The sequence below is a fragment of the Benincasa hispida genome, chromosome 12, assembly GCF_027475165.1.
Source record: "Benincasa hispida cultivar pf3 chromosome 12, pf3_genome.v1.1, whole genome shotgun sequence".
NCBI classification, from domain to species: Eukaryota; Viridiplantae; Streptophyta; class Magnoliopsida; order Cucurbitales; family Cucurbitaceae; genus Benincasa; species Benincasa hispida.
Window position 1 is genome coordinate 67,604,046 of NC_143489.1, and position 27,084 is coordinate 67,631,129.

The 27,084-nt window shown below is 35.3% G+C and overlaps 2 protein-coding genes across 2 annotated transcripts; both read left to right on the forward strand.

Moving 5' to 3' along the window:
* Nucleotides 1–1,267: 1,267 nt before the first annotated feature.
* EMB1441 (zinc knuckle (CCHC-type) family protein) lies at nucleotides 1,268–14,143 on the forward strand. The gene is made up of 14 exons (XM_039051183.2): nucleotides 1,268–1,646; nucleotides 1,864–1,976; nucleotides 2,077–2,173; nucleotides 2,260–2,384; nucleotides 2,891–3,407; nucleotides 3,582–3,767; nucleotides 4,209–4,502; nucleotides 4,791–4,943; nucleotides 8,436–8,590; nucleotides 8,818–8,923; nucleotides 9,017–9,889; nucleotides 10,852–10,930; nucleotides 12,367–12,726; nucleotides 13,572–14,143. The coding sequence occupies exons 1-14, from the start codon at nucleotides 1,542–1,544 to the stop codon at nucleotides 13,763–13,765; spliced, it is 3,357 nt and encodes a 1,118-aa protein (XP_038907111.2). The 5' UTR covers nucleotides 1,268–1,541; the 3' UTR covers nucleotides 13,766–14,143.
* A 7,458-nt stretch (nucleotides 14,144–21,601) lies between these two features.
* LOC120092438 (Pyridine nucleotide-disulfide oxidoreductase family protein) lies at nucleotides 21,602–26,819 on the forward strand. Its single transcript, XM_039050527.2, has 14 exons — nucleotides 21,602–21,731; nucleotides 21,934–22,110; nucleotides 22,269–22,373; nucleotides 22,825–22,938; nucleotides 23,025–23,078; nucleotides 23,291–23,407; nucleotides 23,564–23,673; nucleotides 23,753–23,826; nucleotides 24,205–24,266; nucleotides 24,503–24,701; nucleotides 24,964–25,024; nucleotides 25,321–25,388; nucleotides 25,643–25,788; nucleotides 26,198–26,819. The coding sequence occupies exons 2-14, from the start codon at nucleotides 21,994–21,996 to the stop codon at nucleotides 26,432–26,434; spliced, it is 1,464 nt and encodes a 487-aa protein (XP_038906455.1). The 5' UTR covers nucleotides 21,602–21,731; nucleotides 21,934–21,993; the 3' UTR covers nucleotides 26,435–26,819.
* The last annotated feature ends 265 nt before the right edge of the window (nucleotides 26,820–27,084 follow it).

Sequence of the window (27,084 nt, forward strand, 5' to 3'; positions counted from 1 at the left end):
CCAACTCTGACAACCAATTTCGGGCTTCGGAAACTACCTTCAGTGACCCAACTTTGAAAACTAATTTCAAGCTTCGACAGCAAACTTCGATAACCAATTTCGACAACCATCTCCGACTACAAACTACGACGAAAATCACCTTTGATGACCACCTTTGAGCGAGAACTTGGACGACCAACTCGGGACTTCGACAACCACCTCCAACGATAAACTTCGGCAACCAACTCTAATACCAACTTTATGCGACTAACCTCGGGTTTCGACAATCACCTCTGACTACAAACTTTAGCAAAAATCATCTTTGATGAACAATTTCGACGACCACCTTCCCCTGACCAACTCCGAGCTCCGAAAACCACTTCCGATAACAAACTTCGACGATCAAGTCTAATGCCACCTTCATGCAACCAACAACCACCTACGACTACAAACTCCAATGAAAATCATTTTCGATAATCAACTTCGACAACCACTCCTGATTATTATAAGACTGATGACTGTTAAAGTATGTTGTATGGTTATTTATTATATAAATAATAGTATTTTGTCTACATTAACTATAATATTTATACGTAAACATTTGTAAAAAAAATATTTTTATTTAATTGAATTCACATATCAAATGGACGTTAAGAATATTTAGACGAATATTATGTATGTAGTTGAAAAGTATGTAACATATAACAAAAAATCATAAAAAAAAAAAATAATGTAACATTTTTTAGCAAGAATTAGTGAAAAATGGAGATTTATTCAGTGATGATCCTCCAAATTTAGAGAAATTGAAAGTGAAATTGTTGAAGAAATGTGGTAACATTCCATTGGTTGGTAAGATGATAGGGGAGATTCAGTTAAAACAAAATCATGATAGAGTAAAAATATATAGCAATAATATAAAGAAAAAGAAAAAGAAGAAGATGATAATGAAATTCATGGAAAAAAATTAGAAATCAAACTCTTTTGATTTATCTTTGGTTTCTCATTTTATTTAACCATATTTCTGGGTTAATCGTTGTTTATTGTAAAAAAGAAAAAAAGAAAAGAAAAAAAGAAAGATAAACTTTAAAAATTAAAAGGAAAAAAATTGTAATCTATATTATATTCAAATAAAGTTATATAAAATTATAGAATAAAAAAGTTTCAAAATAAAAATAGTAATTATAAAAACAGTTTATTTAAAATTTAAAAAACTGTATTAGACATTTGAGATATATGGACTTAACTCTGGACAACATATAAACACAAACATATGTGAACTCCAGTTAACAGCTCCAAACTGATTTGTAATCGAACTAAATAAAAACAAAACAAAAATAAAAACGAGGGATAAACTGGTCAAGGAAAAGTCAGCAACGAAGGCAGGGTACAAGGCGGTGGGGAAGAAGGTGAAGGCGCCTAGCTTGGTTCTTCTTCCTTCACTCAAACTCAAAGGACTCTGTCTCTTCCATTCAATTTATCTCTTCTTCCAATTACCAATTCGATTTCGCGCGCAGAATTCCACAGATTGAACACAGACAATCCAACCTTCAACAACATCAAACATGGTGAAGGTACGGATGAACACTGCCGATGTCGCCGCCGAGGTGAAATGCCTCAGAAGATTGATAGGCATGCGATGCGCCAATGTCTATGACCTCTCACCCAAGGTTTCTTTTCATCCTGTCTTCTTTTTATGCCCCAATCATTGATTCATTTCCTGCACAATATACTAGTGAAAGTCCCTTATGGAATTTGATCAGAATGTATGCGTGGTTATTTCCTTTGATTGATTATGTTAGATTTTAGTTCTGTTCTCCAAAATTGAGATTATGTAATAATAGTTTCTTTCTCTCTGTAATCTCCCCAATGCATCGGTTTTTAAAGACATACATGTTCAAGCTTATGAATAGTAGTGGAATCACTGAATCGGGTGAGAGTGAGAAGGTGTTGCTGTTGATGGAAAGTGGAGTTAGATTGCATACGACTGCATATGTTCGGTAAGACATCATTGCGTGTTGTTGATATACTTGGAATGCATATATAAGAGGATTGTAGCCGATAATAGTCGATAGCCAATTAAAATTTTTGTCCTTGTAGAGACAAAAGCAATACTCCATCTGGGTTCACTCTCAAACTAAGAAAGCATATACGCACAAGAAGACTTGAGGATGTGCGGCAACTTGGATATGATAGGGTATGTTTTATTTGTTTAGTTTAATTCGTCCTCACATATCTTTATTCATTACAGGCCCCATTCTTGAAGTTTCTATGTTCTTTCAGATAATCCTATTTCAGTTTGGGCTAGGTGCTAGTGCGCACTATGTTATCCTGGAACTTTATGCCCAGGGTAATATCATTCTCACGGATTCTGAATTTATGGTCTTAACTCTTCTTCGATCACACAGGTTTGTAAAGCTAATTTCATATCTCTTGTCTCTTTACTTAGCATGCACACAGGCATACATGATGATACATATGCACCGGCATAAGTTTGGATATAAATGACCATGCCCGTATTCTATACTTATTATGGATTTATCTCAAACCTGTCTTTTTCGTCTTTGTTTTTCCTCCTAATTTCCTGGCGGACCTGTGTATTTGGTTATTAAGTGTATATGTTTAGATGCCTATCACTTATCTCTTGAATCGCACTTTGTACCTTTCCAAAAAGTTTATAACTTTTTAATCTTCCTTAGCTTGGGGTTTGACTTCTCCCATCAATGAAATTGTTTTCTACTCAAAAAAAAAAAAAAAATAAAAAAAAAAAAAAAATAATAAAGGTAAAAGAAAATTCTCGTCAATGTATTTGTCTTTTGCCTTATACTTCTAGCTTCCGATGGGCAACAACATTCTTCGATGATTTGTTATCTCATCAAGTTGAGTTTATAAATTATGAAAACAACATTTCCAGGGATGATAATAAGGGGGTAGCAATCATGTCACGTCATCGATATCCAACTGAAATTTCTCGAATGTTTGAGAGGACGACAGCTGCAAAATTGCAGGAAGCACTCACTTTGAGTGACAATGTAGTTAATCTTACAGGGAGCGGAAATAATGAAACAGATCCTCCAAAGCAACAGCCGGGTAACCAAAAAGTCTCAAAGTCTTCTGTCTCAAGTAAAGCCCAAGGTGATGGCAGTCGAGCCAAACAGACTACTTTGAAAGCTGTTCTTGGGGAGGCACTAGGATATGGAACTGCACTATCTGAGCACATTATATTAAATGCCGGTCTGATTCCAAATATGAAACTTGGTAATGATAATAAACTTGATGATAATAGTCTTCAGCTCTTGGTGCAAGCTGTTGCAAATTTTGAGGATTGGCTAGAGGATGTAATATTTGGTACTAGAGTTCCTGAAGGTTACATTTTGATGCAAAAGAAAGATGTTAAAAAAGAAGAATCTGAGCCTTCAACTGCTAGCGAGGTAGCATTTTTCTTGATCTGCTTTATGCTGAAAAAATTCATGTCCTGTCTCTACATTAATGGACAAAAGTGCCATACCTACCTATATATAAGAAAGTTAGCTTTGTAAGATTGTACGATTTCTTGCCATTCTCATTCAGTCAGCATTTTCTTTCCTTTTTCCTTTTAATTGCAGATCTATGATGAGTTCTGCCCAATTTTATTAAACCAATTCATGTCTAGAAAGTATACAAAGTTTGAGACATTTGATGCAGCTCTGGATGAATTCTACAGTAAAATTGAGAGTCAAAGGTCAGAACAGCAACAAAAGGCCAAGGAGAGCTCTGCAACTCAGAAACTTAATAAAATACGTATGGATCAGGTCTGTCCAGTGAATTTGAGAACTGATCAAGTGCACTTCAATATATTTCTAGCTTCGACAGTGTTCATTGAGTATTCAAGAAAACAATTGTAGTCATAGTTGATATTTAAAAGTGTGTTATCTATGGATTTCAAATTCCTTCTGGAGCATTTTCTTTGGTTTTTATGGTCAGAGAGAAACTGAAGAATTCTTTTTAGAGGACAAAAAACCTTCGAGAGAATGTTGCTTCTTGTGTAATGCTACACTACAAGCCTTTAATATTATTGGTTTTATTTAATTTTGCGCTGTTTCAAAGATCTTTAGATAACCTTCTTTAATGCAGAGTGTTCTCCTTTTTGGGCATATATCATTATATCTATTAATGAAATAATTTCTTATGAGGGACAAAAGGATTATTCATAGCTTGCCATGTGTATTGATATCTTTCAATTGCTTGTGTAGGGAAATCGTGTAGAGTTATTAAAACAAGAAGTTGATCATTCTGTCAAAATGGCAGAATTAATTGAATACAATTTAGAAGATGTAGATGCTGTTATATTAGCCGTCCGTCTTGCTCTTGCTAAAGGCATGAGCTGGGAGGATCTTGCACGGATGGTGAAGGAAGAAAAGAAATCTGGAAATCCAGTGGCCGGTCTTATTGACAAACTTAATCTTGAAAGGAATTGCATGACTTTGCTGCTGAGCAACAATTTTGATGAAATGGATGATGACGAAAAGACACAACCAGTTGATAAGGTGAATATTGTATTATAGTTATGGCTAAGGCTTCCTATATGCATATTCTATATGAACTTTGCTTGATGTGATAAAACATTTGTCCTCTTTGGATGGTTTTGATTCCTTGATGTATTGAAGAAGGGTTATAATTAAACTACTTTATTAAATTTTATTGTACCTTCTATTACCCTGTTTCTACTTCTTGCATCATTATCACTATTATTTATTTGTCTTAGATGCTTTTGATGTGCATTTTATCTATGTGCTTTTTGACATTCGTTTAAATTTTCACATTTCATTTCCTAGGTAGAGGTGGATATATCACTTTCCGCTCATGCCAATGCTCGACGATGGTATGAACTTAAGAAAAAACAAGAGAGCAAACAGGAGAAAACGATCACTGCACATGAAAAAGCTTTTAAAGCTGCTGAAAGAAAAACTCGTCTTCAACTTTCCCAGGTAGCATTATGATGGTGATATTTTCCCCCCTTCATGTAGTGCTGATAGCATACCATTTATTGTATTTTTGGTTTATAAATGGACATGATTACGTTTTCACACTAGATGCTTAACCAGTGAACTAGCAGTCATCTTGTAGTCTTAAAATTTGTCATATCTGGTTTGAACCTATGAAAATATGTGTCATTTCTGGCAAGAACCAACTAAACTTTTAGCAATTTGATGTTAGCACACTTGATGATAGTCTTACTGCATCTAGTTCATTTCTTGTTGAAGGCTTGCAATTGTATTACAAGTTAATACAAGCAATAGGCCATAAATGGGTCTTGATTTGGTTTCGATCTCTGTTGTTCTATGTTCAGATGAGTATAATATATTGTATCTCTATGGTATAGAATGATGATTTTTTATTTTTATTTTTATTGTTTGCATAGGAAACAGAATTTTACCTATGGTCGTTTTATTCATATTTTTCTTACTGCTTTTCTTTCCAAATGTATCTAATCTTCCTTTACACACAATGAAATCTTTCAAATTTAATATTCATAAATTTGAATCTGGCAAATGCTTGAGAATAAAGAATCCAATTCTGAAGAAATTGTAAATTTTATCAAGTTAAGCTTTAAAGAAATTATTGATCTACGATGGATACTCAAAACTGTGTTGCGTCACCTTTTAGTTTAAAGAGACTTATCCGACTTCTATCAGTATTGTAAATTTAAATATCAATACCAGAGAAGTTATGGAGTTGTGATGTAACCTAAGTAGCCTCAAGGATTAATCCTCCAAGAACCAAGATTGTAAATCTTTTATTAGAATGAATAGTGTGTTTCATACAAGAGGGCAATGTTCCTATTTATAGAGCTTTATTATAAGTGGAGGTAAAAAGAGAATTAACCTAGAATATTACCTAATTACCCAATTAAATATCATTCTACCCATCTAAAAAGAAAACTCGTACTCAAGTTTTGAAAAGAAAAAAATTATGAAGAAAACAAGGAATGAAATAAACTTGTTCAACGGAATATGACCAAACCAACTTCCTACATTTTGAACAAAAATATTATGATCAAAGGGATAAATTCGAGACAAAAAATCCAATATTGTCACCAAAAGATGAACTTCTCCATCGGCCATAAACCCAAAAAGGATGGTTTCTTCAAGCTCATTCAAAACCGTATTCAAAGGACCAATCACTAAAAAAACCACCTTTCAAAAAGAATCGTTCAAGAATCATGTCTTCTTTATCATTTGTTTCAAGTTCTTCACAGTTTGGTGATCCATTTCCAATGAATCAATGTGTTATTGTTCTTACTCGATTCTTGCTCGGTGTTCGATACCTTTTTACGATCTTCTTCGTTGGATTTTTCTTCTTCACTCGAGATAATTTCCGAATTAACATCTTCAGACTCTTCTTTTTCTTTTTTTCTTCTACTTCGTTCGTATGTTTTTGTCCCAATCAACTCCGTTAACTACATGAGTCTCAACCAGATTTTTCCCAATTTTATCTTCAAGATTTTCTATTTGAAAAGTTTCCAACCGTGGTTCCTTTGTTTTTTCTCCCGTATATGAAATCAATCCATTCTTGAACTCTTACAAATGAATTGATAATGTTGAGTCATTTTTCCCAATGAATTTTGGATTTCTTTTGTTGTTTTCTTTATTTCCTCCAATGCTACTAGATCAAAGTAGTCATTTTGTTGGATTTTTGGATATGTTTCAATCTCGTAGTGGGTATAGAACGCAACCATTGATTTTTTTGAATCAACCTTTATTGATCGTTAGCCAAAAGTCTTCGATTCTTGAACATTCTTCTTGGGCTGTAAGAAACCATTCTTGATGATTCTTGATGATTCTTTAATTCATCTAACTCCCAATCTTTACATTGATTTCTTGAAAAATGGGTTTGAATGGATCATTGAGCCATTTTTGGATATTGTCAGCTTTTTATTTCATCCCAAATTGACTTAGAAACGTCTTCAGAGTCCCTAGAATCAAATTTCTAATGTGGATAATGATAGGTTCTTTGAGAAAATAGAACATGGGCAAAGTTAGTATGTTGAAATTCTTCTTCTGAATCACTTGAGTTACAATCCCAGCGTTGTTTTCGGAAGTAAAATTGATTTTCTTGCCTATAACGACTGCTGGTTTTTTTCTTAGACATCTTTTGATCAGCAATAATCCATTCTTGCAAAATCTTGAAATATCTTTGGTTTCTTCTTTCTTTCTTGGAATTTTGAGGGTTTTCCCTAATTAGATGTATGTTGTTTGGTAATGAGCACAACTCACGAAGCTCCCTCTTGAGATCGGCATCAACAAAAGTTTCCTGGTCTTCCACTGGCGGCAGTCAATGTTGGCCCAGACGGTTGTTCTGATACTAAGTTGATGTAGTCTAAGTAGCCTCAAGGATTAATTCTCCAAGAATCAAGATTGTAAATCTTTTATTAGAATGAATAGTGTGTTTCATACAAGAGGGCAATGTTCCTATTTATAGAGCTTTATTACAAATGGGGGTAAAAAGGGAATTAACCTAGAATATTACTAATTACCCAATTAATCCCTATTCTTCTTACATTGAGCTGACTATTTTTAATGCTTTCTATTTGTGTAAACATTTACAACCTTTTAAGCACTACAACTTAACCACCCTTGTATCTAATTGGAGGAGCATTTTGTAATCTCTTGAATGAATCTCTTTTGTACACTTTGGATCATTTCATTTAATCAATGAAATTGTTTCTTATTAAAAAAAAAAAAAAGTGTAAGGCACAATTTTTTAAAATAAATAATTGTATCTAAACATAAGCTATAGAGTTGGATGTTGATGTGGATTTTGCTTAAACTAGTGGACATCGATGTACTTTTTTTAAAAAAAAAAATTGACTGACAAACATTTATTATTTAATAGACTACGTAAAGGAATTTATTATTTTACAAGATTGGACTTCTAACATCTATTTGTTCTTTTTTCTCGATATACTTTCAATTTTTGTGTGTATTTGTCTATAGTATTTGATAAGGCCATTATATATGAGTACAAGTACACCATCTAATATGAAAAATGATTATGGATATCTGTATGGTTGATGATTTGCAAAATAGAATTCTCTTATTTATTTTGTATCTAACTGCTTGTAGCCGGTGTGTTTGATACCGTGTTAGATTAGAGGGATGCATTTTGTAGACATAAAGTGCATAACTCTCTCCATTTCATGAGAATGTGAGTGCATAACTCTCTCCATTTCATGAGAATGTGAGGGGGGAAAAAAAATGAAAAACCTGTTACACATTGAACTATGTGGATGTGGGTATTAAATCATGTTAATTTTTTTTTTTTGAATGAGCAATCATGTTAAATTACAGGGATTAATTATTGCATCTCTTCAAGAAAAGTCAGTATTTTGTCTATTATGTTGATTTACTTTTTCTATTATTATGGCATTCTCTTATGCTAATTCTGTGATCGTCATTCTTTTAAACAAAAATTTGCAGGAAAAAGCAGTTGCCACAATATCCCACATGCGAAAAGTTCATTGGTTCGAGAAATTTAATTGGTTCATTAGCAGTGAGAATTATTTGGTTATCAGTGGTCGTGATGCTCAACAAAATGAGATGATAGTCAAACGTTACATGTCAAAGGGAGATCTGTGAGTAATTTTCTTGCTGTTCATATTTGCTCCTCACTCGAGCTCAAACAAGTAAAACCATGTTGATTATGTTGATGTGTAATTGCTGTAACACTGTTAGTAAGGTTCTAGAGCTACTCATTATTCAGGTTTTGCACATAACATTAGCTTTCATAATTATGGTAATACTGTGCTCTTAATTTGAAAACATTAGCTTCTGCCTTTGATGCTGTTCTGTTATCTCATAGGTATGTCCATGCTGAGTTGCACGGAGCTTCTAGCACTGTGATTAAGAATCACAAACCTGAACAACCAGTGCCTCCGCTCACACTGAATCAAGCAGGATGTTTTACGGTAAGGTATCCCTAGTGAGACTAACTTAGATTCAGTTAAATGGTGAATTATCTCATTGGTCGAATTATGATTTTTTTCTCCCTTTTGTAATAGGTTTGTCACAGCCAGGCATGGGATTCAAAGATAGTTACTAGTGCCTGGTGGGTTTATCCTCACCAGGTTAGTAAAACTGCTCCTACTGGGGAATATCTTACAGTTGGGAGCTTTATGGTTCGAGGAAAGAAGAATTTTCTTCCTCCACATCCTCTTATCATGGGTTTTGGATTGTTATTTCGCTTGGATGAGAGCTCCTTAGGTTCACATTTAAATGAAAGGAGGGTAAGAGGTGAGGAGGATGGAGTGAATGACGTTGAAGAAAATGAACTTCTTAATGAAGAATCTGATACTGAATATGAGAAGAGGGAATCAGAAGTATCCAATACATCTGCAACTTTATCTAGACCAGTTATATCTGGACCTGACGGCACAGAATCACTTGAAATTCCAATTGAAGGTAGAATGCTACTGAATGGTGTCAATAATGATATCCAACCTGATGTTAGAGATAATGTTTCCCTTGTCACACCACAACTTGAGGATCTCATTGATAAAGCTCTTGAGCTTGGATCTGTGACTGCATCTAGCAAAAATTATATATTAGAGACTCCTAAGGTGGATTCGGTCAATGAACCCCATCTAGATGAGAAAAATGCTGCAGGGAGAGAGAAACCCTACATCTCAAAAGCTGAAAGAAGAAAACTTAAGAAAGGTCAGAATTGCAGTTCTACAGACAGCAGCATCAAGCAGAGAAGTGAAGAATCAAGAGATATTGATGTTTCTTTGAATCATCCTCAAAACAAGGTTAATAATCCGAAGTCGGGTTCTATGAAAATCAGCCGTGGTCAGAGGGGTAAACTCAAGAAAATGAAAGAGAAGTATGCTGATCAAGATGAAGAAGAAAGAAGGATCCGCATGGCTTTATTGGCTGTAAGCATTAATTTTTTAATCTCAAATGGTTGAATATTACAATTAGAAGTGAGTTTTATTCATTTTTTTCCCTTTTTAGTTTGAATTGGTGAGAAATTCAATTTACACTTCTCTTTACATCACAGCAATATATTTTCCTCATTGAAAGATCCCACGACTGTGACAGCCCAGTATCCTTAAAAAATTTGTTCATTTTGTGTGAATCTCTGCTCTGCTCTGCATGTCTGTCCCTTTTTTTTTCCTTCTTTCCCTCTTGTACAATTACATCAAAATATGTCCAAATGAATGTTATATCTGTGTTCAATGTCTGCCTGTGCTTCTCGGCTTTGCATTGTGACATTGGTTTATTTCTCTTCCAATTCTACCATTGTGAATTTGTTGGCTGTAGATGATGTTTTTTATAACTTAGCTCCAACTTTCTGAAGTGTATACATTTTTCTATATCGTATGCATAGAATCCTTGATCTTACACCGAGGGAAAGATTACAAGATGGGGAAGAAATATGAGTTTTTCTTGCTGCCCTTTATTCCAAATTAAATTTCTTTCATCCATACGGTTATGAATTTACCAGCGGATATGCTTGCATGGAACTCTTGATCCAGTAGATAATTTGATAGGAACCATATTTATTTATGTACTGTGAGAAGGAAAAGATTACAAAGTAAAGAAAAAAGTTGTCTTTCCTACTCTCCCAATTCTGAATTACTTGGAATATTTATATAATTCTTTGTCCCTTTAGTCCTGATCCCCATCCACACACATAAATTACTTTTATTTACAACCGCCTTCATTCTGTAACCTGTCACACTTGAAAATGGAAATGCATCTCTTGAGAGACTATGCATGAAAATGTTGAAAGTGTATAAAAACCGAGTTCAATAACAAAATTCATTTATTTATATTTTTTAATAATAATAAAAACTTTTGATTGTCGATCTTTGAATATGTTTATGGTGTACAGTCCTCAGGTAAGCTACCGAAAAATGAAGGGGCACAAAATGTGAAGGAAACAACTTCTGAAGTGAAGAAACCTGATGGAGGTAAATATTCTTGGTTTCCACTGTTTGAAAAGGGTGACCGTTTAGTTTATGATTACCAAGTATCAATGTTAGAGGCCGTTTTTAAGAAACAAAAAAGATCGATGTTGGAGCCTGTTCCACAATGTTCTAGTGGACACTGAATCTTGACATTTATCTGGAAACTCAAATGGAAGATTGAAAATTTAAACTAACTGGATTGACCTTGTCAAAAGGAATAGCTGAATATTGCTTTTTCTTGGGGTTATGAGTTCAAATTTCGTGGCATTTTCTTAGATATTCAATGTCTTGTTAAGCTTGCCATACCAAATGTTATGAAGTTATTAGTTTTCTATGAATTAGTCCAATTGAAAGTGCAGCTACAGTATCTAAAAACCTAGAAATATGTTCTCATTGATATTTGAGCAGTTACAAGCTGAAACCTTTCTATTAAGAAAACATAACTACAAAGCGCTCAAAAACTGAAACTATTTACACCCCTAAAAATTACAATAAAATATACTTTCTGTTAATAACATTATCAACATAGCCCCTAAGAGTGGTAGATGAGCAGGATCTTTGAGGAGTTACAAGCAAAGGATTGTCTAACTGGTACTGCCGGTATTAGACATGGGGAAAAAAACTTTACAAAAGGTAAATCGTGTTTCATTTGGATGTGAAGACTCAAGTGCTGGACTGCGGCAAAATCTCTTGGATCTCCTTGATTGTTTTCCCGATAGAAAGTCTTGATGGTGGGTATACGAAAACCCTTATCTTTTTGGAGAAGATGTCTGGCCTGGATTATTGATGGCCCTTGAAAGATGCTATGCATGGGTTGCACAACGTGGTTATTTCCGTTCAAAGCTGTTCTTTCAAGCATTCCAACTGCAATTGGAGGAGCGATTTCCTTAATGGATATATTGAATAATTAATCACCAGAATTCTGGTCTGAATGGATTATGTGGATTCTGAGTAGCTCAGATTCATACACTATGCACTCTTTCTTTGACCATTTGAATTCTAGAGCACCCCCTATTCTCGATTGTTATACGCAGGTCGTTCTTGAGGTTTCTAGTTAAATGGCCATATGGAGATTTATGTACCTCATACTGCCTCAAGCTTTGTGCTTGTACATCTTCAAGGAAAAAAGAGTTTTAGGTGGTCGTTAGTTTGCATGCTATCAATGAATTGCTTGTCTAAAATAATACAGCAAGAGTAATAACCCCAAGAAAGACTTGTACGATTCAATTCAACATTTCGTTTGTTTCTTATCCAAATAAATGAACAGCTTGCATTTTTTTCCCAGTAAATGAACTCAGATAGTGGTTCATATTGAATCATTGATAATGCATGATGCTAGTGGTTATATTCTGACGTCATTTATAAGTATCGATACATGCAGAGGAAGATATTGTAGAGTTGTCTCTCTAAGTTTATTTGAGTTGTCCTTTCTTTGACAGGTGCTGAAGAAGCTCCAAAAATATGCTATAAATGTAAGAAGCCGGGTCACTTGTCTCGAGATTGCCCGGAACATCCTGATAATCTTTCACATAAGCACTCAAATGGTGCAACTCAAGACGATAGCCATGTCATCTTGGATAATGATGCTGAAATGGACAAAATAACAATGGAAGAGGATGATATTCACGAAATAGGTGAAGAGCAGCGAGAAAAACTGAATGACGTGGATTACTTGACTGGAAATCCTTTGCCTACGGACATTCTTTTGTATGCTGTGCCGGTCTGTGGTCCGTACAATGCAGTGCAGTCTTACAAATACCATGTCAAGATTGTTCCAGGCCCTCTAAAGAAAGGGAAAGGTAAACTAGCTTTAGTATTCATTACTAATACCATATATATAGATTAAAAATATCACTTTCAAGTTTATGTTTATTTGGTCTCTAAACTTTCAAAAATGTCTAATAAATTCTTAAGGCTCTGAACGGTAATTATTTGATTTTTAGTCATTAGAAATTAGGCTTATTCTCATGATTTCTTAATCAGTTTTTATATTTTCTATTTAAATATTTGAATTTTTAGTCAATTTTAAGACATGAGGACAAATTTTTTAAAGTTTGTCTTTGAGTTCGAATACACTTCTAAAATGTAGACAACAAAAGCATAAAAACCAATGGATGGAACTTGTGTATATAGGTTTAGTTTTCAAAAACCGAAAATAAAAAACCAAATAGTTACCGAACATGCCTAAACTTTGAAATTTGTTTATAACAAATTCTTCAATTTTAGAAACAAAATGTTAATATAGGTCACAGAACTTCCCATTTTAATTTTGTATTCAATGAGTTCTTGAGATATTTGAAAATTTAAAAAGTTATATGGTCTATTAGATATAAAATTAGATTTTGTCTAATGAAGTCTTAAACTTTCAATTTCATGTCCGGTAGATTTGTGAATTTTAAAAGAATGTTGAATAGATCAAGGAGCTATTAGAAATGAAAATGAAAATTTAGAGACCTATTGGAGATAAAATTGAAATACTAAACTCTAGATGTATTAGACATTTTTTAAGGTTCAAGACTAAGTAGACACAAACATGCAAGTTAAAAGAACTACATGTTGTTTAACCAAACCTTTATGAGCCAATGGCATTCCATATTCAAATGATTCCATTCCGTAACCTTGCTCTTTGTCCACTTGTTTTTAGCTGCAAAAACTGCCTTGAACCTGTTCACGCATATGCCTGAAGCAACAATAAGAGAGAAAGAACTGATTAAAGCATGCACAGATCCAGAGCTCGTCGCCGCCATCATTGGGAATGCTCGGGTTACGGCAGCTGGTCTCACTCAGTTAAAGCAGAAGCAGAAAAAAGGAAAGAAAAGCAGCAAGCAAGGAAGCTAGCTGTTGCTGCTATGGTCTCTTCTGCCTTCTTCCTGTTCAAGCCTTGCTAGCCTCTGTTAACCTCTCCCAACTTACGTTTGAGAAATTTTCATATGGATCTCACTATCATTGCTATAAAAAAACCATTGAGGTGAAGAACGCAGTTGATGAGATTGGTGTTATTGCAAGGCACCTGGGAATTCTCTCTTCTTTTTTTTTTTTCCTCGTACTTGTAATCGAACTGCTCATTGTATAGCTCGTTTTGCTGCTGGCTCGTTTTGCTACTGGTTACTTGAATTCTTCTTCTTGTTTTGTTCCTTCCAGTCCGGAAGATTTTGTTAGACATTGGGATTCTTGCTTCCCTAATTGGGTCTAGGATGTAATTACTGACGACCTGCATCCTTTGGTTCCTCTGTGATTGGGGTTAAATGGAGTCTTTATTATAAAAATAAAAAAAAAAACTAGCAATGTCTGTACAGTGCATATATGTAAAAGTAGTTGGAAAAAAAAAACCCTTGCAGATCTCTAAATACAGATGCTGACACATTACTATGAATATGATAGAACTTGGGTTATATATTTACTCTTTTGGTCGAATTATCAAGGAAGTCGAGACTTTTTTCTTTACACCAGCTCATTGAGCATTCAAAAAATAAAGTCAAGATATCTTTAGCTCATCTCTCTCCTTTCTTTAAATAATCTAATTGGTAACTAACTAGATTTTCTTTGGGCTCACAAGATCACACGTCTAACTAACTTTATTCCCTCTCCTTCACCTATTTACATTTGATTTCTTTCCTATATTTTCATTTGATTTCTATATCTTATTTCGTTTCCTCTCATACCTCTTAATGATTGGAGGCCTATCACTATCCGCCTCCCAAAAGGCCACCTTGTCCTCAAGGTGAAAGCCACGCCATTCTTCCAAGTTGCATCTTCCGGCACGCCATTCTTCCAAGTTGCATCTTCCGGCACGCCATTCTCCCGAGTTGCATCTTCTGGAGTCATGCCATCCCATTGAATGAGGACTTCAAATCGGTTGGCGATACAACCGTTGTACCAACCTTTCGTATATCTAAAACAACAATTGGATGGGGGTGTAATTGTCCTTCGTTTTGCCATACCAAAGGGGTGGTTATCCTTGGAAACAACGTGCCGATTGCCTTCCGAAGTTGAGACACATGAAACACTGGGTGGATGTTGATATGTGTGGGAGATCAAGTTTATATGCCACCATGCCAATTTTTTGAACGATTTGGAAAGGGTCTATGAAGCAAGGAGTGAGTTTCGGGTACTTATGAATAAACAGGGAGATTTGGCGATATGGTTTGAGTTTAACATAAACCCAATCCTTATTTCAAAATTCACCTCTCTTCTTTTAGCATCCGCAAGAGATTTCATTTGTTGTTGTGTTGCCTCCAGTGTACCCTTAAGGTTTTTGAGTATCTGATCTCTATCTTTTAATAGGATGTCCACTTCTCCCACCGCAGCAGTCCCAACTTCATATGAGACTAACGGGGGAACAGGTCGGCCATACACTACTTCATAAAGGGATTTCTTGATAGCGGTATGATAGGAGGTGTTGTAGTTGTATTCTGCCCATGCCAACCATTTGAACCATTGGTGTTTCCATGGCAAAGCAACGTAGATACGCTTCTAATCCTCGATTGACAACTTCTTTCTGACTGTCGGTTTGTGGATGAAACGATATGCTCTGTTTCAATTGGCTACCCATCAATTTGAATCGTTCTTCCAAAAAAAAGGCTTGTGAATATTTTATCTCTGTCGGACACGATGCTCTGGGCACCCCATGTAGTCTTACTATTTCCCGAAGGAATATCCCTACTACCACGGCTGCTGTGTAAGGATGACGAAGGGCGATGAAATGTGTGTATTTTGATAAACGGTCAACCACCACTAAGATGGAGTTGTGCCCCTCAGATTTCAACAATCCATCAATGAAATCCATGTTGATGTCGTTCCAGATTAGTTCTGGTACAGGCAAAGGATGCAACAATCCCGCTGGGCTAAAGACAAGTATTTGGTTTGTTGGCAAACACAACAATCACCAACAAATACATGCACCCGAGTTTTCATTCACTTCCAGAAAAATTCCTTCTTGAGATGTTGGTACATCTTGACTGTTCCATTATGGCCTCCTATTAGACTGCTATGAAATTCTTGGAGTAACGAATTGTTGGTAATGAAGAAGGCAATACTACTATCTGTTTATACAGTAGAAGTTCCCATTTCAAAGTGTAGTCTTGAATGTGAGGATTTCCGGCTTGAATACTATCTTGGATGCCTCGTAATTCTTCGTCTTGATCAATTTGACTGCTAAAGACAACTGGATTAACACTATCCATAACACTCAACAAACTCAGTTCCATTGACGAAGGTATTCAAGACAACGCATCGGCTGCCGAACTTTCTAACCCCTTTTTGTATTCAATCTCAAATTCATACCCGATTATTTTCGCTACCCATTTCTGGTGTTCACCAGCAATGATTCGTTGTTCTAGTAAAAACTTAAGGCTCTTCTGATCGGTGCATACTGTAAATCGTCGACTAGTAAATATGGTCTCCATTTTTGGACAGCCATGACAATTGCAATCAATTCACGCTTATAAACAGCTTTGAGAAGATGTGTTAGTGGCATGATATGGCTGAAATAGGCCAAGGGAAGACCTTCATGCATTAAGACAACTCCTACACCAACTTCTGATGCGTCTATTTCCACTACAAATGGTCGGGTGAAATGGGGCAGCCCCAAAATAAGAAGTTGTGTCATTGCTTACTTCAGAGTCTCAAAAGCTTTCTGGGCTTCCTTATTCCACTTAAAACTATCCTTCTTGAGTTTTTGAGTTAATGGGAATGCAATAGCTCTATAGTTAGCTACAAAATTTCAATAATACCCTGTCAGCCCGAGAAAACCTCTCAATTGCTTAACGGAGGATGGTGTTGGCCACTGCACCATGGCTTCTATTTTTTTATGGATCTGTCGCTACCCCGTCTACTGAAATTACATGACCCAAGTATTCAATTTTGCAAGCTGCAAATGTACATTTTTTTAGGTTGACCAACTGATTTTCCTCCAACACTTGCAGCACAAGAGATAAATGATGAACATGGTCATGAATCGAAGGACTGTAAATTAATATATCATCAAAGAAGACTAAAAAAAATTTACGTAAGTAGAGTCGTAAGATATCATTCATTACCGATTGAAATGTTGATGGGGCATTTCATAGTCCGAACGGCTAACCAAGTACTCGTAGTGACCTTCATGAGTCCAAAATGTCGTTTTATGGATGTCTTTGGGTGCTACTCTTATTTGGTGATAACCCGACTTCAAATCTATTTTGGAAAAAACCATGGCTCTTGCTAACTCATCAAGTAACTCATCAACAACTGGAATCAGGAAATTATTCGGCACCGTCCCTGATTGAAAGCTCTATAATCGACACAAAATCTCCAGCTGTCGTCTTTCATTTTAACCAACAAAATTGGGTTGGAGAAAGGGCTGGTACTCGACTGTATAACCCCTGTGGCCAACATCTCTTCAACACTGCTCGATCTCATCTTTTTGGAATTGGGGGTATCGGTATGGGCGAACGTTCATTGGACCAACCCCTAATTTTAGTTCGATAAGATGGTCGTGGCGCCTTTTTGGAGGAAGTCCTTCGATGGGTTGAAACACTGATTGAAATTTCTATAAAACCACCTGTATGTCGGGGTGGCTTCTTTCGTGGTCTGGTTTATGGGTTTCTTCATCTGCGTGGGTCGTGAGCGAATTTAGCTCCAACAATATACCTTGACCCTCCTCTTTTACAAATTTCATCATCGATTTAAGGGAGATTTTTTTTTTTATTTCATCAGACTCTTATCTCCTTCAAGGTGCAATCGCCAATCGCCAATTTGGAAATCCATTTTGGAAGTGCTCCAATCACACACAACTCGCCCCAGCGTCATAAGCCATTGGATACCCAAAGTAACATCAACATTGCCTAGGGGTAAAGGAAAAAAAATCATTTATGATAACGAGATTGGGAAGATTCAATACCACACCTTTGCAAATTCTGGTAGTCCGAATGGAATTTCCAGTGCCTAACATGATGCCATAGCTTGTCGTTGGTGTTTGTGGCAACTTGAGGACCGTCACCAATTCTTTGTGGATGAAATTATGTGATGCACCACTATCAATTAGAACCACCACGTCTTTATCTTCGATTACCCCTTTTACTTTAATCGTTTATAGAGAGTCGATTTCGACTAGAGAATTGAGCGACAGCTCTGCAATTTCATCCTCGATTGTGCCCATCACCATCGTTTCTAAGGTTGCTGATGGAGTTTCTTCGAATTCGACCTGCCCTTCACTTGTCTCAACCTCTAACTCTTCCCCTTCTTCGTCATCGTGTATTAAGACATTTAGCTCATTCTTTTTGCAATGGTGGCCCGTGGTGTATTTCTCGTCACATCGATAACATAAGCTCTTATGCCTCCGATTTTGCATCTCGCTATCGGACAATCGCTTGAAGGCACCGGCGGTGAACATTTTCCCATTCACGTCCCTCAGAGTCACAGAGTTGGAGGGAACAGCCGCGCTTCAATTTGGGTTAAGTGAAATGGTTCGGGTTGTCGGGTTGCTGAAGTTGGCCCGACCCGGGGTAGAATTGAAGCCTGATGAAGTTATGAACCCAGTAGCTTTCGATGGGCTTGGGCCTCCCCCTCCCCACTTCTTCTTATGGGTCTTCTCTGTATCTTCTATTAACTGGGCCATTCTCATTTTCTCCTTATTCTCCTCGAGTTTGAACATCCATATTTCAATCTGTATATCCTCTTTGAGCTCACTAACAAACTTGCTCTCCAGAGTTTTGTCTGACTGGTTCTTCAGAGGCCCCGATAACTTCTCGAATCGCCGCCGGTAGGCCTTCACTATTCCCTCTTGCTTCAGGGTAAGGAACTGATCTCGACGGTCTTCCTCTTTTGCTGGTAAGAAATGTAATAACAACTGCTCCTTGAACTTGGCCTAGGTATCCATTGGCGTCCGTTCCTCCTCCCACTGATGCCATTCTAGTGCCTCCATTTTCAAGTAAAAGATCACCACCTCAATCTTGTCCTTCTTCGTCAGCCGATTAACAACAAAATATCTCTCGACCCGATGAAACCACCCTAGTGGATCATTACCCACTTCACCTTTGAAGATTGGGATCTTTAGCTTCCTCAACCTCATATCGAACAAAGGTACGTCCCTCTTTTCTTTCTCCATCTGGCTCCCTTTTATCACACTTTCCTCAGTTAGTGGTTGCTTCCCTTTTTCCGTCATCGTTCATTCAGATGAGCCCGAGTCATTATCGCCTGGAACGCTTCCGGATTTACTGCCATGGATTGTTCTGTTATTTGCTGCATTTCAACAAACCGTTGATCCATCCTAGTCTCCATTCCCACCTGTAACAGGGTTAGTTGTTCCTCAAGAGTAGACATTCTAGCTTCCATTTTCTTCACCATTCCCCAAAGAACGATGACTCTGATACCAAAATGATAGAACTCGGGTTATATATTTACTCTTTTTGGCCAAATTTCCAAGGAAGCCGAGACTTCCCCCTTTACCCTAGCTCACTAAGCATTCACAAAATACAACCAAGATATCCTTAGCTCATCCTCTCTCTTCTTTAAATAATCTAATTGGTAACTAACTGGATTTTCGTTGGGCCCATAAGATCACACAACCTCTAACTAACTTTATTCCCTCCCCCTCACCCATTTACATTTGATTCTCCATTTACATTTGATTCATTTCCCATATTTTCATTTGATTTATCTCTCTTATTTCGTTTCCTCTCATACCTCTTAATGATTGGGGGTCTATCAGAATAGTAATACCATAGGTCTCTAATATAACTTCCAAGATTAAAGACCTTTTTTTAGATGTTTATGTGTTAATTAGTAGGAAAAAAAGATTATTACTTGTGTTGTTTAGGTGGAAAATAGATATAATACTTAATCATATAGTATATATAGTATATTGTTTTGTAAATTTTGTATTTTCAACTTCGAATTTAGAAGGTTTAATTCTCCTACTCTACGTATTGATAAAAAAAAGTTTATTGTTTTACGTAATATTTTTTTTTAAAAAAAATGCATGCCTCTTTCTTAATCAACCAGAGAATTTTGAAATTGTTGAGATTATTTTTGTTTGATTCACAATTACTCGGAGATTAGTTTGTCATATTTTTTTTTTCGAATTCAACAATATATGGAGATGGCAGTGGGAATTTAAACCTCTAGTCTTTTGATTGAAAGTATATGATTTATTATTATTATTTTTTGACATGCGACTGTACATGATTTAAACTTATGTCAAGTTATGTTCATGTTGGTTATGTAAAATTCATTTGAAAGTATAACATAAAAAGTTAAATAAATTTCAATGATTAGACACAAGATTGATAAAAACGATTTTTATCCTCTCAAAATCACTCCTAAACATGACATAATCTAAGTGATTGTGAAATCTAAATTTTAAATTTTCATCAATATGTTAGACATTTTTATATGTTCATGAGTTTGACATCAACATGAATATTAAATTGAAATTTCCATTATATCATTAAAAATCAATTAATTATGTAAAAATATCACCAAAAAAGAAGGACTATTTTTAAATATAGAAAAATAAACTAAAATATTTACAAAATTTGGCAAAATTTTAGAGCCATCAATGATAGACGCTAATAAACACTGATGGTCAGTGATATTGATAGACATTGATAGAAGTCTATCAGTGTCTATCATTGATAATTCAAAAATTTTGCTATATCTTGTAAATATTTTTAACAGTTTTACCATTTAAAATAATTTTCCAATAAAGACTTTGAAGATTAAATTAAAGTCTTGTCTTCAAAGTTTGAGATTTGTCACAATTGGTCTTTACACTTTTAAAAGGGTTAATAAAACCTTAAAGTTAATAACTTTTAATAAATTTTTCATATCTATAAGTTTTCCAAAAATTTCTATCATACAAGGGTATAATGAAATTTAAACAAAGTTTTGAAAACAAAAGTTTTTTTTTAAACCCTTTTCCTTATGTCATGAGAAAATGGCATTGATGGTCCAAAATAAAGAGCACAAATGAAAAATGGGTATTTTTTTTAAAATCATTTATGTCATCATTGTGTAAAATTACCACTTTAATCTTAAATGCATCTCTCTTCTATTTTCTTTGTTTTGCAATATTTCTTTTTCTTTTTTCATTTTTTCAGTTTCTTATTCTTTCTTTTTCCTTTTCTTTTTTTGCGCCTCTTTTTTTTATTTCATTTCTTCTTCCGTTTTTTTTCTTTTGTTTTTTTTTTCTGCAACTTTTATTTCTCTCTTTCTTCAAGCATAAAACATAGATTATAGAATATTAGAGTATCGAGTATCAAACAGACTTCTAAATTGAGTATAGAACATAACATGTAACTAGTATATAGCATAAAACATATAACATAAAGCATAAAGCGTAAAACATCAAATATCGAGTATCAAGGATCGAATAGCGAGTAGCATGTAGTTAGTATACAACATAGAGCATAGAGCGTAAAGTATCAAGTATCAAGGATCGAGAATCGAGTATTGAGTATCGAATATGAAGGAAACTTATAAATCACAACGTGCGAATGATTTTCAAGGTCAAATGGGTAAATTCACGGGAGATTGATGCAAGTCGAATGTCAATTTTTATTTCATTTCAAAAAGTATCCATTTTTTTTGGACCCAAAAAGGCCCTCTGTAAAATATATATATATATATTAATAATAAAAAAAATGAAAAAAAAAAAAAAAAAGAAGAAAACCCATCCTCCATCTCTGGTAATAAAAAGAAAATATAATAATAAGTCTACAGGAAACGAAAGAAACTGGAAATTTCATTTCTGCTCTGGCTCTGTTCTTCTCCGTGTTATCGATCTTGTCCTGTCTCTCACATTCTTCTCTGGAAGGACGTAGTAGTTTAGTTCTTCTTCTCTTTTCTTTTCTAATGGATGAAAAGAAGTGAAACAGTACATGGAAACTTGTCGTAGTATCAATTTATATCCAATCCTTAATGCAAATGGGTGTCAATCTTTAAGGAACCAATACAAACCTGTGGAATTGAATCTCTTGATTTTAAGTTATCGACCTTCTAATTCAATCAATTTCGTTTCCGTGCAGCGAAATGCAATCTAAGATTGTTCGTATCGTTTTTGAGCTTTAAGTTTATTGATACTGCAAATGGCATTATTCAGAGCTAGGGCATTCTTATGTAGAGGCTTTTCAACTTTTGCTTCTCATCCTACTCATATTTGCGTTGTTGGGAGTGGACCTGCTGGTTTTTACACTGCTGAGAAGGCGAGTTTTCTTTTTGTTTTCTATGTTGTGGAGTATATCAACACATTGGCATTGATTTGAATAGCATGAGTTTAATTTATTTCGATTAATACAAAAGAATCGAGAAAATTGGTACATCTGGAAAATTGATCATATTGATTTGTGAATTGCACCAATAGTTGTTGAAGGCGCTTCCCAATGCTCAAGTTGATATAATTGATCGTTTGCCAACCCCTTTTGGTTTAGTGCGCTCTGGTGTGGCACCCGATCACCCTGAAACAAAGGTTAGAAGCTTGTATATTATTTCTTCTATCTGCTTTGTTGATTTTGATATTGTAGCATAAGTTGTATTTGCTAGTGAAGATATTGTTGAATTGATTTAGAAGATATTGATCGATTGAAGAAAAAGAATGCCATTTTAGCTTTCAGAATTATTTCTACACGTTCTCCTTGTTCTGTTTTGATTTATGACGTAGATTGTAACTTCGCTTGGAACTGGTAGATATCAATCTCATGCATATTTGAGCTTGCATGTATGACAGTTGGTGGCACTGTAAGCATATTGTTCACCTAGATATGGACATTTGTAATAAAAAGTTTTAGGAAATGTGTAAAGCGAATGGTCTTAATGACGTTCCTTTTACTTGTTCTGAAAAAGAAGTTGAAGTAATGTTTTACAAGAACTGCAAAAATATTTCTCCTACTTGAGCTTAGTTTATTCAAATCTTGCAACAGATTGTGGTTAATCAATTTGCGCGGGTTGCACAGCATCAAAGGTGTTCATTCTTTGGTAATATCAAGCTTGGATCTTCCATTTCATTGTTGGATCTCCGCGAGCTGTATCACGCGGTTAGTTATTGGCTTTAGACACAACATGTGTCTTGCTGCCAAAAGCTTATTTCTTATTTTCTCATTGGTCGTGGTTACTTATTTAGGTTGTGCTAGCATATGGAGCCGAAAGTGATAGAACTCTCAAGATTCCTGGAGAAGTAAGTTTAGTTCAAACTGTAGGTTTTACACTTCCAGTTTACTGCCTCCTGGTGGATTGCTTCTGCTTGTTCATACTGCCAAGTTGATAATTTTGCAATCACAGTGAATGTTTTTTTAATTATGTTTTCTGAATCGTCGACAGAACCGCATCTACTAATTCATTAGTCTATCAGTTTAACACATTGACTTTGGATGTCATATCCTTTCATAGGATTTGTCTGGCATACACTCAGCCAGAGAATTTGTTTGGTGGTACAATGGGCACCCAGATTGCAGAAACCTAAATCCTGACTTAAAGGCCGCTGATACAGCTGTAATCCTTGGCCAGGTAACTTCAGGCCATTCTGTTCTAAATTTACATCAATAAAAGATTTTGTCAAGCATTTCAGGCCTTTACTTTCTAATAAATTCCCATTATGTAGGAAGAAACAAGAAGCTTTTAAGATAGGTCAAACAATGATTGAAATATTTCTATTACGTCCAGGGAAATGTAGCTCTAGATGTTGCACGCATCCTTTTACGGCCAACATCAGAATTGGCAACTACAGATATTGCTAGTCATGCATTGGAGGCTTTGCAGGAGAGCTCTATAAGGTTTTTTTATTTTTGAGTTCATTATAGCATTAAGATTAATGCTATTGTCTTCTTCTTATTTTAATTATTGCTCATATAGGAAAGTCTTTTTGGTTGGAAGACGTGGACCAGTTCAAGCAGCTTGTACTGCTAAAGAGCTACGTGAAGTTCTTGGTATTCCTCAATCCTTAACCTCTTTAAAAATAGATTTCAATGGTTTCTTAGAAATACTCATCCCTTGTCATTGAGAATGGGTTCTAAGTGGGAAACTATTTTTTTATTTTATTAAGTTTAACCCTTGTCTGTGTTATTACTTATTCGTATCTAATGTTGTGGTCACTACTTTCTACTTTCTTCATGTGTTTGGGCATGTACTATTATTATCTTGTAAAAAGAAAAGTCATACAAACGAAAGGACTGTGAGAGTAGTCTATCAGGTTAATATGGATACTTTTGTACTTGATTGTTTTGCCTTCTGATTTTTGCATTTGCATTTTGTGCTCAAACCACATAACCAATGATGTCACCAGTTGTTTAATTTCATGGTTGCAGGTATTAAGGACTTGCACATACACATACAGGAAGCTGATCTTCTCAAGAGCCCAACAGATGAGGTATAATTCTACTAACGTTATCTCTACATTAACTGATGAGAAGCTCTTGTGACTGTTTAAGAAAGAATGTAAATAGTTTCTTAGTTCCTTCTCTCTTAAGGTCATGCAGTTGACTAGGGAATAGGTCTCATAGCTGAAGTGTGATCCTGAAATTTAAGATTTTCCCCAATCACATTCAAATGGACATTCTGTTGTCTTATCAATACATCCTTGTCTTAATACTTTCGTTTGAAAAGGAAGAGGTGAAAAACAGTCGAATACAGAGGAGAGTTTATGAGTTGCTTGCTAAGGCTGCTGCTTCTGGACCTCCCCATTCTGGCACAGGTCTACGTGAACTGCATTTTGTTTTCTTCCGCAAACCCGAGAAGTTTCTGAGTTCAGAAGACAAGAAAGACCAAGTTGCTGGTGTTCGATTTGAGAAGACAGTTCTTGAAGGTAACTATCTATGTCCTATTTTTATGTGTCCTAAACAGATGCATTCCACTTATGTAGGTAGGATGAATACTGAAAAACTCATTTCTAAAGATTTGTACTAATCTCATCAACGACGGTGTTATGGATTAGCAATCCAATTTATTTTTGTTCATTTTCCTTCATTGTCTCTTATCAATGAAAATTACTTGCATTCCTTCAGAATGACATGCATCCTATCCCATCCTAGTATGTCCTTGTGTTACTATTTGCTTTTATTCTGTAGGTTCTAGCCCTGGAAAGCAGATAGCTAGAGGTACTAGGGAGTTTGAAGACCTTGACTGCCAGTAATTCCTTCATAAGTTACATTTTTTGTTTTATTTTTCTATTTTTTATTTGGTAACAAATTATACATCAGAATATTTGTTAGGATGGCGCATGAGTCTAATCAGAAAATATTTTCTAGTTTTGATTTTAATTTTATTGGATGATAAAATCATAAAGATATGCCCTATTAGCTGAATCGATGATGAATACTAATTTACATTTCTTTTTGTTATAGCAGAGAGTACTTTCTTTTCTGTGAAAATGAGCTCATGTAGATTCAATTGCTTGTTTGATAATCTAATTCAATTTTTTATAGGATGGTGCTAAAGAGCATAGGTTACAAATCAGTTCCAATTGATGGTTTGCCCTTTGATCATCAGAAAGGTATGAGATTAAGATTTCCTCGAGATCTCTCTCTACATTATTCAATTCTTAGTTTTATTTTCTTACTTAGAGATTATGCCAGTGTCAGTCTATTCACCTTTACTAAGTATTCGAGAATACTCATACGAAACCATGGATTGAATGTATCTGAGAAACTCTTCTCGTGAGTCGTGTCTCTATTCATTTGTGCCTTCAAGCTGCCATGGAAAAACTTCTTCTCTAGTGTTTTCCTTTGCTGATAGTTCCATTTTCAGGAATTGTACCTAACGTTAGAGGTCGAGTTGTAAGGAATACTTCTGGAGATGCCATCCAACTTGAGGAAGGATTATATGTATGTGGATGGTTGAAGAGAGGACCAACTGGAATTATTGCAACAAATCTCTACTGTGCTGAAGAAACCGTGAGTATTCAAATTGTTTGGCCACTGGTTTGGCTTCTTCAGTATTCTTTTGAGCAGCTTATTATGATAAAAGCAAAGAAATGGACTAGATGTGGGATGATCAAGCAAAATCGAATGACAAGAAATAAATTAAGGAAATTTGATGAGAAAAATGGAAAACAAATAGTTTTCTAGATAACTCTCTTTGCCCAACCCATTATTTCTACCAGAATCTGGTTATTGTTTTAAGATAACATGATGTTTTTTTATAAATCTATATTGCCTTCATGTCCTTGATCCAGCTAACCACACATATTTTAACATGAAAGATGAAATCATCTCATTTGAGTTTGAGCACCTGAACCTGCATATATACAAACATTTTTATTTTTTAATTTTTAACCTCTGTTAGTCATTATTGATTTATCAGGTTGCAAGCATATGTGAAGACCTTGATAAAAGAGCATCAGGGTTCTCCTTTTCTAGCTCAGCGAAGCCCGGGAGAGAAGGTCTAGTACGTGCATTGGACGATCAAAATGTAAAAGTTGTACCATTCAGTGCTTGGGAAAAAATAGACTCTGTAGAAAAAAGGCTTGGGAGTCTGAAGAACAAACCCAGGGAGAAGTTAACCACTTGGGAGGAGCTACTGAAGGTGGCCATGGAATGAGTATATCTTATGATTGAATCTCTTTTCTTATGGTTAATTTATATTCCTCCTTTGTTTTCCAAATGAATTACATAGCTATTCTGCTTCTTTGTTTCGCTTCTACTTGGGACAACCTATTTATTACCCTCTCTCAAGCGCAGAGCTATTTCCTTTTATATCTTGCTTCCATATTTTAACATTGAAGACTCTAACGATTTGTCGACTTTGCTCGAAGTGTCGGTTTCTTTGACTAGTATTTAGATGGAATCGGCTTCCATTGAAGAGGCAACAATAAAGGAGGCTATATATTCTTTTTTGAGGTGCTAGAGAGGATGGCAAAAAGTCATTCTTCAGTTGTAAAAACACTTGAATTGAGAAGTGCAAATCACCTTACCCTTCAACTTCATCTGCCTATTTATTCATTTTAGACCAGGTTTTGGCTAGTCGACATATCATATCCTCAACACATATTGATGTCAGTTGAGCTAAACTTTTTTTGAGAGAATAATCGTGATCTCACAATTTTTTACTTAATTTCTTAAAGGATTTTGACATTTTTCTTTTTTTCATACAATGAACAAATCATGGAGTAAGCATTTGTAGAATCAAATTATTTTAATTTTTGGGATGTATGAATATTGGAATTGGCATGAGAAAAGCATGCATTCTAA